Here is an 18,189-nt window from a genome sequence, read left to right as displayed (position 1 = left end):
GAGCGGTTCCAGTTCAAAGCCTCCAGCTGGACCCAGCTCCCAGGCAGCGCTCCATCTGCACCCCATTAGCCCTCCTGGGCTGGTCGCATCTTGTTATTATCCTCAGACCCAAAAAAACAAACAGATGTCTCTCCCACAGCCTCTGCCTTCCCCTGCATGTCAGAGGTTTGCTCCCGGGTGACCCCTGCCACCCCAGTCTCCAGGAGCTCAGGCCTCAAACAGTTGCTTTCACCAGGCTTTCCGTCACTGCCCTCTGTCTCTTGCTCCTACAGACAAACTATCTCATTCCTTGTCACCTCTTTCCCTGAGGCCCGTTTCTACCCACCATGCCCACTGCCCTAAGCATGGCTCCTGAGGACAGCCACAGCTCAGCATCTCTCTCTCTGAATCACGTGTATCCCAGGACATACTTGCTATATAGCCAGGGATGATCTTCAACTTTGGATGCTCCTGTGTCTGCCTCTCCAGTGTCAGGATGGCGGTAGCGGTGCCCACCACACCCAGTAGGCACTGAGGAGCAAACCCAGACTTCCCTGCATGATAGGTAAGCACCCCATCAACTGAGCCGCACCCTCAGCCCTGGAAGGGTTTCTCCCCACACCCATATTCCTCTCCAGCATGCACTCCGGCAGATGTCGGCATGAGCTGAGGGTTCAGACTCTCTTCCCACTGTGGTGGTTTGAGTAAGAATGGCCCCTACGGGCTCATATATTTGGAGGCTTAGTTACCAGGGATTGGAATCATTCGGGAAGAATAGAAAGACTAGGAGGTGTGGCCCTGTTGGAGGAACTGTATCACTGGGGTGGGCTTTTTTTTTTTTTTTTTTTTTTTTGGTTTTTCGAGACAGGGTTTCTCTGTGGTTTTGGAGCCTGTCCTGGAACTAGCTCTTGTAGACCAGGCTGGTCTCGAACTCACAGAGATCCGCCTGCCTCTGCCTCCCGAGTGCTGGGATTAAAGGCGTGCGCCACCACCGCCCGGCTGGGGTGGGCTTTGAGGACTCAAAAGCCCATGCCAGGCCCACTCTTGGTCTCTTCCTCTCGGCCTCCCTCTCTGCTCACAGATCAGGTTGTAGGCTCTCAGCTACCTCTCCAGAGCCATACCTGTCTGCTGCCATGACGATAATGGACTAAGCCCCTGAAACCATAAGCAAGCCCCCAATTAAATGTCTGTGGTCATGGTGTCTCTTCACAGCCACGGAACAGTGACTGAGAGGCCCTCAGACTCCGATTAGTCTCTCACCCAAGTTGCCATTTGTAAACACACGTATCAGTGAAGAGGAACCTGCTTCTGGGGAAACACAAACCGCTTCTAACCAGATAGCCATTCTGAGCCCTCTAAGTGTAAATGTTGAAACTGCAGAAAGTGACAGTCGGTTGAGCTTGGCTTAGTTCTCAGCATTTGGTTTTCCCGGAGCCTAAGGGAGAAAGTGGATCCAGTATATCAGCTTCTCGTTCTCTCCCTTACACAGCTCCAGCCTTCCTCATCAGCGCCAGGGCCGTTTGATCCACAGCACTGGGCACACGTGGCTATTTGGAACGTGGCCAGTCTAAACTGAGATGTGGAATGGTGTGAGGCCATACTGAATTTTGAAGACCTAGTACCTCAAGGTGAAAAACCAGCTAGCTCATTACCAACTGCATATGGATTACATATTGAGATGTACAGCATACAGTGGCTTCAATAAACATTGCAAATGACTTCCCATTCTATTTTTCACTTGTTTGAATGTGGCTATTAGGAAATTTAAAATTACACATCGCAAATACGCCCATTGATTAGGGCGGCAGTTTGGGACCCTCACACAGGTCTCAGTAAAGCTTTCCAAGCCTGTGTTGTTTCTCTTTTCTCCCTAAGGTCCCCTACCTTGGCAATGCCTACATGACTAATCACAAGTCTTCTTCTATTGGTTTTGAGACAGGGTCTTATGTAGTTCAGGCTGCCCTAGAACTCCTTATCAGTTAAAGATGAGCTTGAACTCCTGATCTTCCAGCATCTACCTCCCCAGTGCTGGGATTACATATGTGCACCCTCATGCCTGCTTTCTGACTAGAGGTTTTGACACTAACTCCCACGTTCCTTTCAACACTGTCCCCAGAGAGCAATGCAACAAGCAAGCAAACAGAGCTCCTGGGTAACAATAGACGATCCTAGAATCCTGGTAGTGACTGTCTTCCTAGAATTTTCTTTTTTTCTCTTCTCACAATTCTTTTGAAGAGGCAGATGAGGTGACAATGTCTCTGAATCCTCCTGGCTCTAAAAACCACATATCAGCAACACCAAATCGCAAGCACTTCAAGCAACAGCAACACTAAGGAAGCAAATGCAGCGGGTGGTTAGCCATTCATCACCAAGAATGTGGTTATCCCATCAGAGGCTAAACATAAGATATCACACTGTCATCAGCCAGGAAGAATATTTATGCTGCTCTTGGACTGGTGCCCAGGGACAGAGTATTAACAAAGTCCTTCATCTGGGCTGTGCTTTCAAGTCTAGCATCAGTGAAAACCCTGTTTGTTTAAATGGAGATTAGCTGTGGTTTGCTGTGCTTACTGCCCTTAGTAGTTTGAGTGGTTATTCTTGACTTTCTCCTGTGTAAAATGTACCATGTTTGGGGACTGGAGGGATGGCTCAGCAGTTAAGAGCACTGACTGCTCTTGCAGAGGACCCAGGTTTGACTCTCAGAACCCATATAATGCAGCTCATAGCCACCTGTAACTTCAGTTCCAGATCTGATGCCCTCTTCTGGCCTCTGTGGGCACTGCACACAGATGGTGCACATACACAGACTCTAGAGACACACACACGTTTAAAAATATTCTTGATCCAGGAACACAGATGACTTACCTTGATAATTATTTTTCACTGAACTTAAGGGACTGGATGGTGCTATTGTACCTACAGCCATGCATTTAGCCTCTGGCTAACTGGACTAGGAGGAAGATGTCTGCTCCAGAGCCACTTGGCTGCATGGATGGTCCAGCCATGCCAGGGATGGAAGTCCACCACTGCCCTTCTCCCTCACGCTTTCCTCCCTTCTGGACTCTTGTTTTGACTGGGACCCACCAACCAATCCTGCACAGAATACCAATCTCCATATAAAAAAGGGACATCTCTAGCCTTTCCTTTCTCTATATAACAAGGAAGCACACGAGAGTTAAGTTGAACCTCAGGTCAACTTAGCCTCCATGGTACTGAGAGCAAGCGTCAGGGGCTTCCTTGGGAGGAGTGAATTGAGCATGCAGTGTTGAGTCCCACTTATTGCTGTTCGAGTCAGTTTACGTGGCCTTGAGTTGACAGCGGATGGGATGCCCTGGTTAGGGTTTCTTTTGCTGGGACAAAACACTATAATCAAAGGTAACTTGGAGAGAAAGGGTTGATCTGGCTCACTCTTTCTCATCACTGTTCATCATCAGAGGAAGTCAGGGCAGGAACTGAAGCAGGGTAGGGACCTGGGGGTGGGGCTGATGGACGGGTGCTGTTTACTGGCTTGCTCAGTCAGTTTACTTTCTTATAGACCCCAGGACCACAAGTCAAGGGTTTCCCCACCTATAATGGATGGGGCCTGCACCCATTACTCACTAATTAAGAAAATGCTCTACCGACTTGTCTACAGCCTGATTTTTTTGTTTGTTTAGTTTGGTTTTGGTTTTTTCAAGACAGGGTTTCTCTATAGCTTTAGAGCTTGTCTTGGAACTCAGTCTGTAGATCAGGCTGTTCTTGAATTCAGAGATCCACCTGCCTCTGCTTCCGAGTGCTGGGATTAAAGGCGTGCGCCACCACCTGGTTTACAGCTGGATCTTATAGAGGCATTTTCTCAGTTGAGGCTCCCTCCTCTCCAATGACTCCAGCTTGTGTCAAGTTGACATAAAACTAGCCAGCACACTGCATACTTCAGAATTAGACAGCTTAGCATTTTTATATTTTGAATTGTGAGCCTAGCTAATGGATGACCCATCATCTTTCCAGTCTGATCTCTGTATTTCTAAAGGAAAATCTTCAATCCTTTCCTTCCTTTTTTTTTTTTTTTTTTTTTTTTAAATTGTGGGGAGGCAGATTTTCCTAAGAACAGTCTAGAAAAGTGTCGCAGTCAGCATACCCATGGTTTGCGATGAAGGGTCTTACTTCCGACCGTGCTATGCAGATGGCTTCGCTAATCTGTAATTGGAGAGTGCCCAGCCAGGTGGGCCACATCTGGTCAAGCCCTGAGGGAGGGGACTTTCCACATTTGTGGCAGAGAACAAAGCAGAGACTAGAAGTTTGAGATGCAGCCTCTTCTCGAAGAGCCGGACCAGTGATGAGCTACGCAGGTGAGAGTCCCTCCCCTCCGCTGTGACCACAAAAGAGGGAATCTAGACCCAAAGCCCCCAGAGGGATCCTGGAGAAGGAAAAGCCTGGTTACCTAACACCTGGGTTTTGATGCCAGCAGAATCCATGGAGACTTCTGAACGACAGAGCTGTGATCAGGGCAGGTCTGGTTTTTGATGCTAAGTTTGCAGCAGCTTGTGTAAAAGAAGCGCAGCACACCTCTTTTCTTCCATTCACTACTTTGTGTTAGGGTTTCCTCACAAATGCAGTTATTTAATTACCAATGGTAATGTGTTATTTAATCATCAATGCCAGTTTCTTCACCAGGTACAGCTGACAGGAAAAAATTCCTGCTGCTTCTTGGGAAAACAAAAATGCAACAGGTTGTGAAAAAAAGATTTCAACTATCACTTATCAATATTATCTGAAAGAATTAGGGAATGGCCGGGCGGTGGTGGCGCACACCTTTAATCCCAGCACTCGGGAGGCAGAGACAGGCAGATATCTGTGAGTTCGAGACCAGCCTGGTCTACAAGAGCTAGTTCCAGGACAGGCTCCAAAACCACAGAGAAACCCTGTCTCAAAAAAAAAAAAAAAAAAAAAAAGAATTAGGGAATGGAAAGATGGCTCAGTGGTTAAGAGCACTGCCTGCTTTCCCAGAGGACCTGAGTTTGCTTCCCAGCACCTAAACAGTAACTCACAACCATCTGTAACTCCAACTGCATTTCGGAACAGCTGACCTGAGCTTGAGGGAACTCATGGATTCTAGATCAACAGTTAGGGATCCTCCCTGGTACCAACCTAGGCATGTGTGAGACAGTTGTGTAGCTTGGTCTCTGTTAAGGCTCCTAGCAGCGAGGTCAGGACCTGTCCCAGGCGTTTAGTGGAATTTTGGGAACCTGTTCCCCATGCTGGATTACCTTGCCCAGACAGGGGGAGGAGTTCGGTTCAGCCTGAACTTGATGCCCCATGCTTTGCTCAAGCCCATGGGAGTCCTGCCCCTTTCTGAGCGGAGACAGAGGAAGAGTGGAAGGAGAGGAGGGAGGGGAAACTGCGGTTTTATGTAAAATAAATGAAAAAAGTGTTATTTAAATAAAATAAAAAACTAGTACAACTAAAATAATATAGACTAAAACCTAGCCATGGTTTTCCTTTTAAAAATAAAATATACATTTAAAATTTTTAAAAAAACTATTGACTTCAACAGAGTAGCTTTTTTTAGAGATTTTTTTTTTTTGGGAGGTTATTTCCTGGAGCATGGTCAACATATCCATGCCTACACCACCTCATCCCCAGCAGTAACTATCAGGAACACTTGTTTTTGCAGAGGACCTGGATTGAGTTTTCAGCACTCACACCTGGCAGTTCCCAACTGTCTCTAACTCTGGGGCCAGGGGATTTGATGGCCCCTTCTGGTCTCTGAGGCACTTGCTCTCAGGTGTGTTCTACATAAATAAAAACAAATCTTTTTTTTTTTTAGAAAAAGATGCATGAAAGCCTTCTTTGTCCCTAACCGGGCCAAATGTTAGTAAAAATTATGTAAATAAATGTTAATTGGGTTACTGGTGCCAGTGTATACCAACGCCGAGCTCACTGAGCTCAAAGAAGTGATGGAAAAAAATAGAAGGTAAGTGTTCCAGGAAATCCAAGCACTGAGGAGCTTCTGTGATTGGGGTGGAGCGTGCCCAAGTGAGGTCTGATATAATTTTCAGTGGTTTTTTTTTTTTTTTTCTTATGAGCAAAGACAGTACTGTGAAGACTGACAGGGGGCCATATGAGCCAGAGCATTCAAGGGCCCAGGCTTTAGTCTGAGGTCTTTTTTTTTTTTCTTTTTATTGGATCTAAAGAAAGGAGGGGCTGGCTACTAAAAGCTGTAGTTTGGGTGGGTCCCTATTTTGATTGACAGATTAGGTCATATATTCCTTTTCTCACTGTGGTATCCCATCCCATAATGCATCTGACTTTAGTCATATCATATGCACACCCAATATATATATAGGCAGAGAAGGTAAATAGGACATTCTCCCCAAAGTTTACTAGAAGACAGTTTTGCCTTCCTTACTGCATGTGCACCCCCAAACCAGCCCAAGCTGGGCTAGCCCTTCTAATCGTTGCGCTTTAGCATGTTGGGTGTACGTTTGGATATGGACTAATTTGACTGTTACCGGGAACAGCTTACCCTTTCGTTCAGAGGGAGAACTCAGTGTGCAGCCCGGTGCAGGTGAGGCTCCAAGGGGGTCCTTGGGTAGCTGGGGGCATCGTCTGCAGAGTGGTTTGCACACAGTACATGCAGAAAGAACTAGGCTGCCGAGCTCATTATTAAAGGCGGCTGTGTATACCCCTAAACCAAATGGGGAGCCCTAAACTAAACCGCCTCCATGCTTGGGCTGCCTGGCGGTCAGAGGGCAGCTCTGGACAGCAGAGATAGGCTGTTTATCAGAGGGTCAACAACTGCAGGAGGTGTTCACACGTCAGGTCTGTCTTGAGAACCTGAAGCCACCCCTAAGCAAACTAGTTTGAAGACATTCCCAGCTAAAAAACGAGCCACAGCTTTGTCTTTAAAATTAGAATAGAACTTTATTTGTGGAATTGAGATTTTGAAAATGATTTTATAGTTTATGCAATAAATTTTGATACATTAATCTGGATATACATTTACCATATAAGAAAGAATTTAAAAACAATGTCAAATAGCTTATCATCAAAACCAATTGTGTTTAACTTGGGCGTTATAAATAAAAAGCTAAAACAATTATCATTGGGTTTGCATCTGTAATGCAATTTTGTGTTTCATTTGTTGGGGGGAGAGAAAAATGAAGGCTAAAATGCTTTTCTAGAAAAGCACAAAGCCTTCGCCTCGTGGTGAAAGTGACTCCACAGCCCCCAGGCAGCAGAATGTCACAGACATTTTCATGCGAACTGGCCTAAGGGCTGTGGTGCTCTCCCCAGACCACTGGGCCACCAGACTCTCGTGAAGTCACTGGACCACCCCCAAGGACAGTGGCTTGACGAAAGGGCAGCTTGTGTTTTCTAAGCCCTGCTGTGGATGACTTCTCAGAGGTGGTCCCGAATGACCACGCACAATTCTATTTCACATGAAGCTTCGCCCTTAGTTCCATACAGTGGGGACATTCCAGGTAAGACACCAGCCCATATTAGTGTTACTTTGTACTGCAGAGGAAGCGAACTCGGATGCTACAGTCCATGCTTGAATCTGTATCTACGCCAGCACACTGGGGATCAGCAGGGTTCTTCATCCTCCCCTACTCTAAATCGCTCTATTTTAGGGTGAGCATACTCACTGGGAGGAGAGCAGCTTGGGTGCCTGACTCAGACCCTGGTGGTTGGCAGGAAAGCCTGATCTCTCCGCATTTCAGAACTTACTATAGCCTCAAAAGACAAAAGGGTGGGCACAGCTATTCATACCTGACAGATGAAGAGACTGGAGCCTGGCAGTGCAGTTCACAGATGGCCAATAATAAAATCAGGACTGCACAGGCGCTCATGCCCGGCTGACTCAGGAAAGACACTTGGGAAGCATGCTCTGGCCTGGGGTTACTTTCCCTGACTCAAGTGATGATGTGTCTTATGGAACTGCTTTTGCTACTCTCACCGAAATCTGTTCCACCGGCTGACAGGCACTTGTCTTGTCAGAGCCAACAAGCTAAAGCCAATGGCCCCACACACTTCTGACAGCTCCCACAGGGCATTTATATGTATCTCAGAAAGTTTATAACATATGCTCACATTAATTTATACATATCACACTGAAAAGCAGGCTTAGTTTTTTTCCATAGGTAGGTATGTATATATAATGGGCATTTTCTGTATAATCACACCAATGTCAGGATGAATAAAAGGAGTCTTGGGCACACATCCTCTCTGCAGGTGGAGTGGGACCTCGCTTCCCTTTCCTCCTGCCTTGGTCTGCTCACCATTCCTTTCCACTGTTTACTAGCTCTAGGTTCCTCGAGGATGAAGACAGAACTGGATCTCACTGCTGACAATTGTACCCCAAGAACTGGTACATAGCTGGCGCTGTCTGCGTGTGCCGATTCACGCATGGCTCTCTTCCTAGACTGACTTCCATGTGGTTTCGGTGGGATTCCACCTGTAGCATCGGCCTCAAGGAGTTTTGACTTTTAATAAAACATAACTTTCATAGTAAACAGTATTTTTTAGAAAGCATAAGAAACCTGGTAACAAATTTATACAAATTATGCATTGAACTACTCTTTGGTTATTTTAAACAAATTCTTTTATACTAATGTGGTACTAAAAATATAAAAATGCAACTACAGAAATTCGCTTAATCTGTAAACATAATGAACTCCGTAAACACGTATGTACTACGTGACTGCAAGCGTGAAGAGAGGCTGGTAAGGGCAAGTCATACACATAACTTGGTTCTTCACGGCATGCTTAGAAACACTGCTTTGTGGAGCTTGTTTTGTCTGAAGGAATTCTACACACACTAACACAAAGTAACTGTAGCCTGTGATAAGCCGTGAGGATGCACAGGCGAGAGGGAGGCCTAACACTCTACATATTGCAAAGAAAAGCTCGCTCCACTCGTCTTCTGAATCGCTGGGCTCAAGCGGCATGCTAACAAACGTGAGATACATCCCAAGTGAAGAGGAACTTTTTTTTTCTTTTTTCTTTTTTTTTTCTTTTGCAAGTGACTCAAGTGACTAAAAACATAGGTGACACATTTTCCAAAGTTGTTCCAAAGATCTAGGAAAGAAGGTACACTAGGCAAGTTCTACAGAATACGTAGCGACAAGCAGGGCTAGACTGTCGCGGTTTACTCAATAGTAAAGACTTTCTTTGTCCAAATTTCATCTCAAAAAAGCATCAAATTTTCCCCACCAGATACTCATTACAGATATTTCACAGTTGGAATCTCAGTAGTTTCAGAAAGATGTGTCTAGCAAGATGAGATACGGTCAGCATTCAGGCACTCAGGACTCAAACGCCCTGTCGTGTGAACCCCAACCCCAACGACAGGACGAAGTAACGGGACAAATGAACACTTCAGGATGGTGGTGGCTGAAACCATGGATAAACCGCCCTCTGGTCTCCCTGGGAAGAGCCAGTGACTATCTTTTAGAAGTACTCTGGAAAATGTTAAGATGCAATTTTGTTTTTGCTTAAAAGCTGTGGTGTTTAAGACGCCACAGCTTGTTCCTAGTAATCTAATCGACCCCATCAAAGCCCTGAGTGTTTTCAATCGCCATCTGAAGTTTATCCCAGAGTTCTTCAAATGACTCATAGGGTGGCAGGTCCAGGCGATTAAAGCTGAAAGGACAGAGGATCAGGTTAGGACTAACAGTGATGCAGAAGACGTACCATTGCTACTTGTCAGGAATACGTTCCATCATTGTTACCAGAGGTCACAACAGGCAGGGAGCTCACCGGACTTCCTGTGCAGTCTTATCCTCACACCCCACCCCTCCAGGTAAGTGGGTTCCCTGACTGTGTTAGCAAGATGCAATGTTCTAGCATGTTTTGGGGTAGAGGCCATCACCCATGCAAAGGGAGCAACAGTTCAGTTGGGTGTCTCTGTCCTTAGCTACCTGGATCTTGAGTTCAAGCAGCATGGGTTTCTGGGTCTGTGTTTGTCTCTTCCTCTCTTCTAAGGCTGGCACACACCCATCCCAAGAGGGCCTGGCAGGGCCTGTTGCTAGGCCAACAGGGAAGGGAACCCCGCCCATCAAGGATAAAACAGCTACTCACCAGGTATGCGCTCTTGGCAGCTTATCAGGGGTGCCCCACTGTTCGACCGTGAAGGACTGTGGTCCATTCGAGCCTACGGGAAACACGAGTTTCTGTGGTTTAATGTATTTACCCACAAGAGCCTAAACACTGCAAAAACACTTTTCCTATATGCAGAGCTTGCACACACAGAAGCCTGCCCTGTGCCTGGATTCACTGCCTGTCACCTGACCTGTGAGTGCCATGCCCCTCTGTCCTACCATAGCACACCTGGTGGCACACCTGGCCATCTGCTAACCCTGACCCAGATGCATCTCCAATTAGGATTTTCTTCACAGGTACACAGAGGAAGTGAGGACTCTCTGCTTCTGATTCCTGTGGAAAAGTTTTTTTTCTTTTCCCTTTTCTGATTACATAACATCACTGTAAAACTTGAAAATAACAGAATAAAACGTATCTGAAGAATATAAATCATTCATATCCTAGCTCATAAGTCTGAAGAGGGCTTTTTGGGTGTTTTTTTTTTTTGTTTTTTGAGACAGGGTTTCTGTGTAACTTTGGACCTTGTCCTGGAATTAAGTCTTGTAGACCAGGCTGGTCTTGAACTCACAGACATCTTCCTGCCTCTGCCTCCTGGGTGCTGGGATTAAAGGCGTGCGCCACCACCCGTCTGGGTGGTTTATTTTCTTTTGTTGTTTTCCAGTATTGAACTTAGGTCTCACACATGCCATAAAAGCACTTGACTACTTAGCCACAGTCTCAGTCTTGAGCTTTAAAACACTTTAGATTTATTCATCATTTTCTGGTATATCTTAGTGTACATGTGTTAAGTAAGGTGTGCATATGGAGGTCAGGGAAGAATGGTGGGAATTCTCTCTTTACCCCTGGTGATTCTGGGGTTGAACTGAGGCCATCTAAGCTTGGTGGCCAGTGCTTTGATTGCAATTTCAGGGGCCCTGATTCTTTGTTTGTCTGTTGGTCTCACTCTTAGTCCAGGCTGGGCTTGGACACATAATATAGCTGAGGTCGGCTTTAAATGTCTGTCAACCCTGGTGCTTCAGATTCCCAAGTACTGGATTACAAGTGTGAGCCCACATACCCAATTTAGGAATCTTTCTGAGTGTGTGCACACTCGTATAGAGCCGTGGTTCTCAACCTTCCTACTGTTGCAACCCTTTAATACAGTTCCTAATACTGTGGTGACCCCCAGCCATAAAATTATTTTGTTGCTTCTTCATAATTGTAATTTTGCTACTGTTATGATCATAATGTAAATATCTGATATTCAGGATATCTGATATTCCATCCCCAAAGGAATCAAACCCACAGGTTGAGAACCGCTGGCATCGAGCATTTTATGTACATATGATCCTGTTACATGATCTACAATTGTTCTCGTTATGGTCATTTTAGAAACTGCCTTTCTTTTTCTTTCAGAGTTTCCACTTAGCTCTCTCCAGTCCTCAATACCCCAACCGCCAGCTAATGAGGCTCACATCCTGATCTGTGACTTTCCATTCTTCTCCTCACAGCGCATAATCACTTCCAAATGTGTGTGCGGCTGCAGGAGCAGGGAGAGAATATTTAATATTCTCAGAGTAAGTTTCATAACTCCAGATTTCACCCACCACAACAAGATTCACAGCTTAACGTTTCAGTACCAGGGCCGGGGAGAGCTCAGCTGTAAAGAGCCCACACTGCTCTTGCAGAGGACCCGAATTTGGTTCCCAGCACCCACACTGGGTAGCTCTAACTCTGGGGGATCTGACACTCCCTTCTGGCCTCCATGGACACCGGGCAAACATGTGATGCGCAGACATACATGAAGGGAACACACCATTACACATAAAAACATGAAAAATTAAAAGAGAGGGAGTTGTGTGTGGTTCTCTGGGGCCCTGCCATGTCCCACAAGATGAAAAACCTATTGAGAGCCTCTACCCCACAGCTCGCATCAAACCACACAAGGAAAAATAAGATTCCAAGATTAAGAAAGCTTTGGAAAACCTGCCCCCCACCTCTTTTTAAAACAAGTTGCAAACCTCTTTATCTGTAGAGAGAATGCTTCAAGTTTGTGGATGCCTGGAATAGTGGGTACTACTGAACCCCATAATTGTTCCATAGATATACACATCTCCCATTAACAAATAACAAAGTAGTAACAACGAACAAAGAGAACAATGTAACAAACTAGGGTAACCAAAGGCCTGAGACTGCTATCACTGCTTTTTCCATCGCTGTTGTTGTTATTTGAGACAGGGTTTCTCTGTGTATAGCCCTGGCTATCCTGGAACTTGCTCTGTAAACCTGGCCTCAAACTCACAGAACTCTGCCTGCCTCTTGCCTCCCGAATGCTGGGATTAAATGTGTGTGCTACCACCTCCTTGCTGTCCCCTCAGCTCTTGATGGAAATATCTTATTTTTGAAGTGATGGCTGTGGCTGAAATAGCAGGAAGTTAATCCTTGGACAAGAGGGATAATTTAACTTTCTTATCCTCTGAGGCCACTATTCATTGCTTAGATGCAGGCTAACACTCTGTCTTAGATGCAGGCTAACACTCTGTCTTAGATGCAGGCTAACACTCTGTCTTAGATGCAGGCTAACACTCTGTCTTAGATGCAGGCTAACACTCTGTCTTAGATGCAGGCTAACACTCTGTCTTAGATGCAGGCTAACACTCTGTCTTAGATGCAGGCTAACACTCTTGTCTTAGATGTAGGCTAACACTCTGTCTTAGATGCAGGCTAACACTCTGTCTTAGATGCAGGCTAACACTCTTGTCTTAGATGTAGGCTAACACTCTGTCTTAGATGTAGGCTAACACTCTGTCTTACCCTAGAGCAGCGGTTCTCAACCTGTGGGTCAAGACTCTTGGGGATCAAACTCCCCTTTCACAGGGGTCACCCAAGACCATCAGAAAACACAGATGTTTACAATTCCTAACACTAACAACACTATAGTTATGAAATAACAATGCAAGGGTCACCAAAACACGAGGAACTATAATAAGAGGTCCCATCGTTAAGAGTCAAAAACCACGGCCCTAGAGGCACTACTGTTTCTGGGACCACAGAGAGAAGAGAGCTCAGTGCATGAGAACGGAAGGTAACTCAACCAGTTCCCCGTATCTCCTTCACTCAATTCTCTGTGTGTGAATATTTGCACGTGTGCACTGGAGGACAGCCCCAGGGGCTGCTCTGCGCCATCCACTTCTTCCTTCTGGGTCCCGGTCTCTTATCCACTAGCATCTTGCCAAGGAGTCTGAGCTGGCCAGCCAGTGGACTCCAGGGACCACTGCCTCTGCCCCAGGACTGGGATCACAACTGTGTGCCTCCAAGCCCTACTTTTTAACATTAGTTCTGGGACAGACTCAAGTGCTTGTCAGATATGCACTTTACCAACCAAGTTGTTTTCCAAGTCCTCAACTTAAAATTTTTTTAAATTAAGCAAAACACCTTGAAAATGGCAGAAGCTTGAAGACCCTACCACCCACGGAAACGACAGTCAGTATCTGCATTTCTGAGAGAACTATGCAGAATCCTTACCATAGAGTTCAGCAAATCCATTCATAGGCACGCGGGAGGTGCCAGTAACAAACTGAAGCAAACGGATTCTTTTTTCTGAATCCATCATTAAAACGGCCTGAAAAACAGAAGACTTCTCTTAGAGTAGAAATAACAGACAATTATCCCGGAAAAAAAGCGACTAGAATGCAGAAAATCAATAATCACTAAGGTTTTGTTTTTCTTATTCTCAAAAAACTTGTTTCCAAAACTTTTCTCTTAGAGCTGGAGAGATGGCTTAGTAGTTAAAAATGCTTACTGCTTTTGTACACAACCTGGAATCAGTTCCCAGCACCCACATGTTGGCTCACAACTGTCTGTAACTGAAGTTCAGGGGAATCTGATGCCTTCTGACTTCTGTAGGCACCGCATACATGTGATGCACGCACACACACACCCCTTTAACAATTACATTTACTGGTATTACTGAATGGCATATGTATATGAGTTTTGTTTTTTTGGTGGTTGAGGAGGATTTTATTGTAGACATGAGGAAGAGCACAGCCAGAGACATCTGGAAGAGTCCAGAGCAGGGAGAGAGAGTAGTAGACGAAACAAGGCCAGTAGACTGAACTGGGCCACCAGAGGAGGAGGAGAAAGAAGACCAAGAGAGAGGGGTCTGAAGAGAAGGGGTGGCCAAGGACATGTAAGAGAATTTAAGGAGCCACGTTGAGGGTTACTACAAGTTCTTACAATATTACAATTACTATGGTGGTGGAAAGCTAATGTTCCTATTTTGGCTCCTTTACTGAATGCTTTCCCTACTCACCTCTGAGTATCTGGGAGGGTGGAACCACACTCAAAGGCACATCACACAACATCGCTGGTGTGCTTTTCTGGGTTACCCCATGCCATGCACTCCGAAAGTTGTTCTAGAGGTATAATTGAATCTACCGAAAAGGAGGTTTCACATTACCTTCCAGAACCACTGGATGACCTGGTGGTTGACACTGTAGCCATTTTTGTACTTTGTGTGTTCCTTCCAGTCGCTCACATCCACATCTCCCAGACCACACATGAGAAGCTGCAGAAAAGACGTGCAGTCAGAACTTCGAGCAGGAAAAACCGGGTACAAAGCTCTGGGGTTTTTTTTTTGGGTTTTTTTTTGTTTTGTTTTTTGTTTTTCTGAGACAGGGTATCACACATTATGTAGCTCTGGCTGTTCTGGAACTCATTACATAGATCAGACTGGCCTCAAACTCACAGAGATCCGCCTGCCTCCTCCCAAGCGCTGGGACTGAAGGTGTGCACCACTACTTCCAGCCAAAACTCTATTTTAACATAAAATATTTCTCTTTGCTAATCTTTTTATTCCATCTGTTTATTTAGCTGGTTATATGGGTGTGGCATGTGTGTGCCATGTCATGCGTGAGAGTCAGAGGAGAGCTGGCAGGCGTCGGTCTCCCTCAGGGATTACTTAGGCTGTCAGGCTTGGCAGTAAATGCTTTTCCCACTGAGCCATCTTGTTGGCCCTTCAGTTCTCTTTTTAAAGACAGGGTCGCCTGTAGTCCCAGGTTAGCTTTGAACTTATAACGTAGCTGAGAAAAATAATGAACTATTGATCTTGATTCCACCTCTCAAGAGCTGGCTAATAGGTGTGCATCACCACACCTGGCTTAGGCTGTGCTGAGGGCGGACCCAGGGCGTCAGGCATGCTCAGCAGCACTCTTCCTCCTCCCCACCTCCTCTCCATAAACTCTACCACGCCACCAACTGAGCTGTATGCTGGCCTCCCCTTCCCTTTCTACTCCTCTGCCTTCTTTCTCATCCCCACCCCCACCCTGTGGTGCTGAGGACTGAACTCAGGGCCTGGAGTTCTTGCCAATGAACCACATTCTCAGCCACACACAAATATTTCTTACCTCCAGTTCATTTTCATCGAATATCTTGATGAGATCCTGTGGTATCAGCTCAAAAAATCCCTGGAAGGAAAGGAAAGTGTCGAGCAGGTTAGCAGGCTTGGCTCCTGCGCCTGAGCATCTTGAAGCATGGGCGCACTCTCAGGTCTACAGATGCCACTACACACTCATGAGCGTTTCACTGTGGTCCCAATGTGAGAAAATGTACGGCCCTAGTCTGCTCTCTGTATTTCTCAAAGTGGCTGCATTAAAACATTCTATTACTTCCTAAGCCCTCATCATTCATTCTTCACAGTACTGAGAAGGAAGACTGAGACACACAAAGCCCAACCCCCATCCTGGTCATGCCCACTGCAGAAAAGGGAGGGAGGATTCCTCTGAGGACCTCAACACCTTTGGCTGCTTTCTCAGCTCCTTCCTCCTAACTATCCTCCACCCACCAAAGTCTGTCCAAGCCACACTGGCCTCAAAAACACCCCTCTCTCAGCCTATAGTGGTGATGCATGCACGCCTTTAATCCCAGCACTTGGGAGGCAGAGGCAGGCGGATCTCTTTGAGTTCAAGGCCAGCCTGGTCTACAGAGTGAGTTCCAGGACAGGCTACAAAGCTACAGAGAAACCATGTCTCGAAAAACCACCACCACCACTACCACCACCACCACCACCACCACCACCACCACCACCACCACCACCACCACCAAACAAACAAAAAACAAAACAAAAACCCCCACCTCTCTCTTCTTCCTTTCACAGCCAAGTACATACAGTATGTCAAGTTCGTACCCCACTGGCCCTCCACTATACTGCCATCTGCACGGCTGCGGACTGAACAAGATCAGTTTTGCAGCAGTTTAATAAACACTTGGTATTTCTCTCCTGTCTGATTTTGTCTGCTTCTAAAATATTACAATTGTGTGCGCATGTGTACATAAATGTATGTGCACACTATTTTAAAAACATAACAGGGGGTCTTGAGGGGTGGCCCCTGTTTCTACCTAATAAGGCTGGAATTACAGGTGGGCTGCCACACACACTCAGTGTTTACATGGGTTCTGGCATCAGAACTGTGGCCCTCGTACTTGAATGTCAGGCACTTTTGATGGCTCGGCACCTCCCCAGCCTCCTCAGTGTTCCATGGCTTGGCATTCCCCAGTCTTCTCGGTGTTTGTTGCTCAGAATGATTACATTTTAACCACTTATCTACCCCAGCAATATTTTGTTAATTTAAATATATGCTTAAGGGGGCTCAGTGGTTAGAATACACACTCTTCTCGCAGAGAACCTTGAGTTTGGCTCCTAGCATCACGTCGGGCATCTCACAGCTGCCGGTAACTCTAGCTCCAGGGGATCCTTTACTGGTCTCCACAGGCATGCACGTGCACATCATTTTAAAAACATAAAATTAAACTAACACATAACTGTATAAACATACTGAGAATGGCTTTACAGCACCCACCACATCATCTTATCTGTCTCAGACACAAGGAGGCCCAAGGCTTGAAAGTTATGGGCAGGCAAGTGGAAGACCACGCGTACCTCTTTAAAAGCAGCCATTTGCTTCTGGATTCGGTTCACAAATCGCCATTGTATTACAAGGCTAAAAGAGAACAAATAAAACATTTTTTTCTCCACACACAAACCAAGAAACGATTTTAAGACATGTTTATTTCAGTTAGGAACAGACAGACTAGCTGGGACTATGGCAAAAGCTGAAGAGAAACAGAGGGCTGAGGTATACTTTTTCTAAGAATATTGAGATTCTGGCCACGGGGAACAAGGAATTAAGGAAAATCTCAAAACAAACAAACAAAACAAAAACAAAGACGAACAGAACTGTTTCTAGGAAATAAATGAAGTACTCACTAGATGTACTCCTTCTTGTTCTTATTGGTGACAACGATCTCTGTTCCACCAGTTTTCAGTTCATGTTGATGTGTCTAAATTAAACAGGAATATGTTGTTTTAGTGAGGAAAATGAAAAAAAAAAAGTATATGTGAGTTATACCAGAAGCCTGGCATTTTAATTTAAATCTATTCAAAAGGTAAAAACTAGGAAAACTTAAATATTAGTCCTACTAAAATAAACACGGAATGAGTCAAATGTCAAAGCAAGCACAGATGCCGGCTGAGCAGCCTTTGCTTCCAGAGTAAACAGAAAGCAGAGTGCAGAAGTCTCTGTGCACAATGGCGCCTACACTTAGGGGACAACGCCGACTTTGCAAATGATGTGTTGGCTGAGAGTCCACAGACCTGTCCAAAAAGCTCCTCATCTATGATGAACCTGAGGTCCAGCTCTGTCGGGTCATTTTCAAGAATCCATCGCAGTGAACTGTAATATTCACTGTCCTAGAAGGGAAATGATATTTTAATTAACTAATTTTGCAGTGCTGAGAATTGAACTCAGAACCTTGTACTTGCCAGGCAAGTGCTCTACCACAGAGCTACATGTAAAAGTTGCACTTTGAAAAAAAAAAATCTGTATACAGAGTTACCTGAACATGGCAGTCAGTAAAGTGCTTGCTTCACAGGCTCGAGGACCTACCTGAGTTTGGGTCCCTGGCACCCATATGAAAAGCTGGGCACAGGGCATAGACCTGAGATCCCAGCCTAAGGAGGCAGATCCCAGCCTAAGGAGCTCAATGGTCAGCTGGCCTGGCCAATCAGTGAGCTCCAGGTTCAGTGAGTGCCCCTCTCTAAACAAATAAGGTGGAGAAAAATGGAAAGAGACACTGACATCGGCCTCTGCC

At 45.7% G+C, this 18,189-nt stretch overlaps 1 protein-coding gene across 3 annotated transcripts in view; it reads right to left on the bottom strand.

Annotated features, from left to right (window-relative positions):
• Positions 1-6,867: 6,867 nt before the first annotated feature.
• The window catches only part of Nedd4 (NEDD4 E3 ubiquitin protein ligase), a 99,230-nt gene continuing 87,908 nt past the window's right edge, over positions 6,868-18,189 (bottom strand). For all 3 annotated transcript variants that reach the window (XM_057768499.1, XM_057768498.1, XM_057768497.1), the window contains 8 exons: positions 17,693-17,788; positions 17,306-17,379; positions 16,979-17,039; positions 15,447-15,506; positions 14,501-14,608; positions 13,567-13,663; positions 10,042-10,114; positions 6,868-9,603 (listed from right to left, as the gene is read on the bottom strand). In XM_057768499.1, the coding sequence (XP_057624482.1) occupies positions 9,501-9,603; positions 10,042-10,114; positions 13,567-13,663; positions 14,501-14,608; positions 15,447-15,506; positions 16,979-17,039; positions 17,306-17,379; positions 17,693-17,788 (672 nt within the window). In that variant the 3' untranslated portion in view covers positions 6,868-9,500. The remainder of the gene's footprint in view (positions 9,604-10,041; positions 10,115-13,566; positions 13,664-14,500; positions 14,609-15,446; positions 15,507-16,978; positions 17,040-17,305; positions 17,380-17,692; positions 17,789-18,189) is intronic.

The sequence above is a fragment of the Chionomys nivalis genome, chromosome 4 (assembly GCF_950005125.1).
Source record: "Chionomys nivalis chromosome 4, mChiNiv1.1, whole genome shotgun sequence".
Taxonomy (NCBI): Eukaryota; Metazoa; Chordata; class Mammalia; order Rodentia; family Cricetidae; genus Chionomys; species Chionomys nivalis.
The sequence above is the reverse complement of the archived record's forward strand: the minus strand, read 5'-3'. Positions and strand labels throughout refer to the sequence as shown.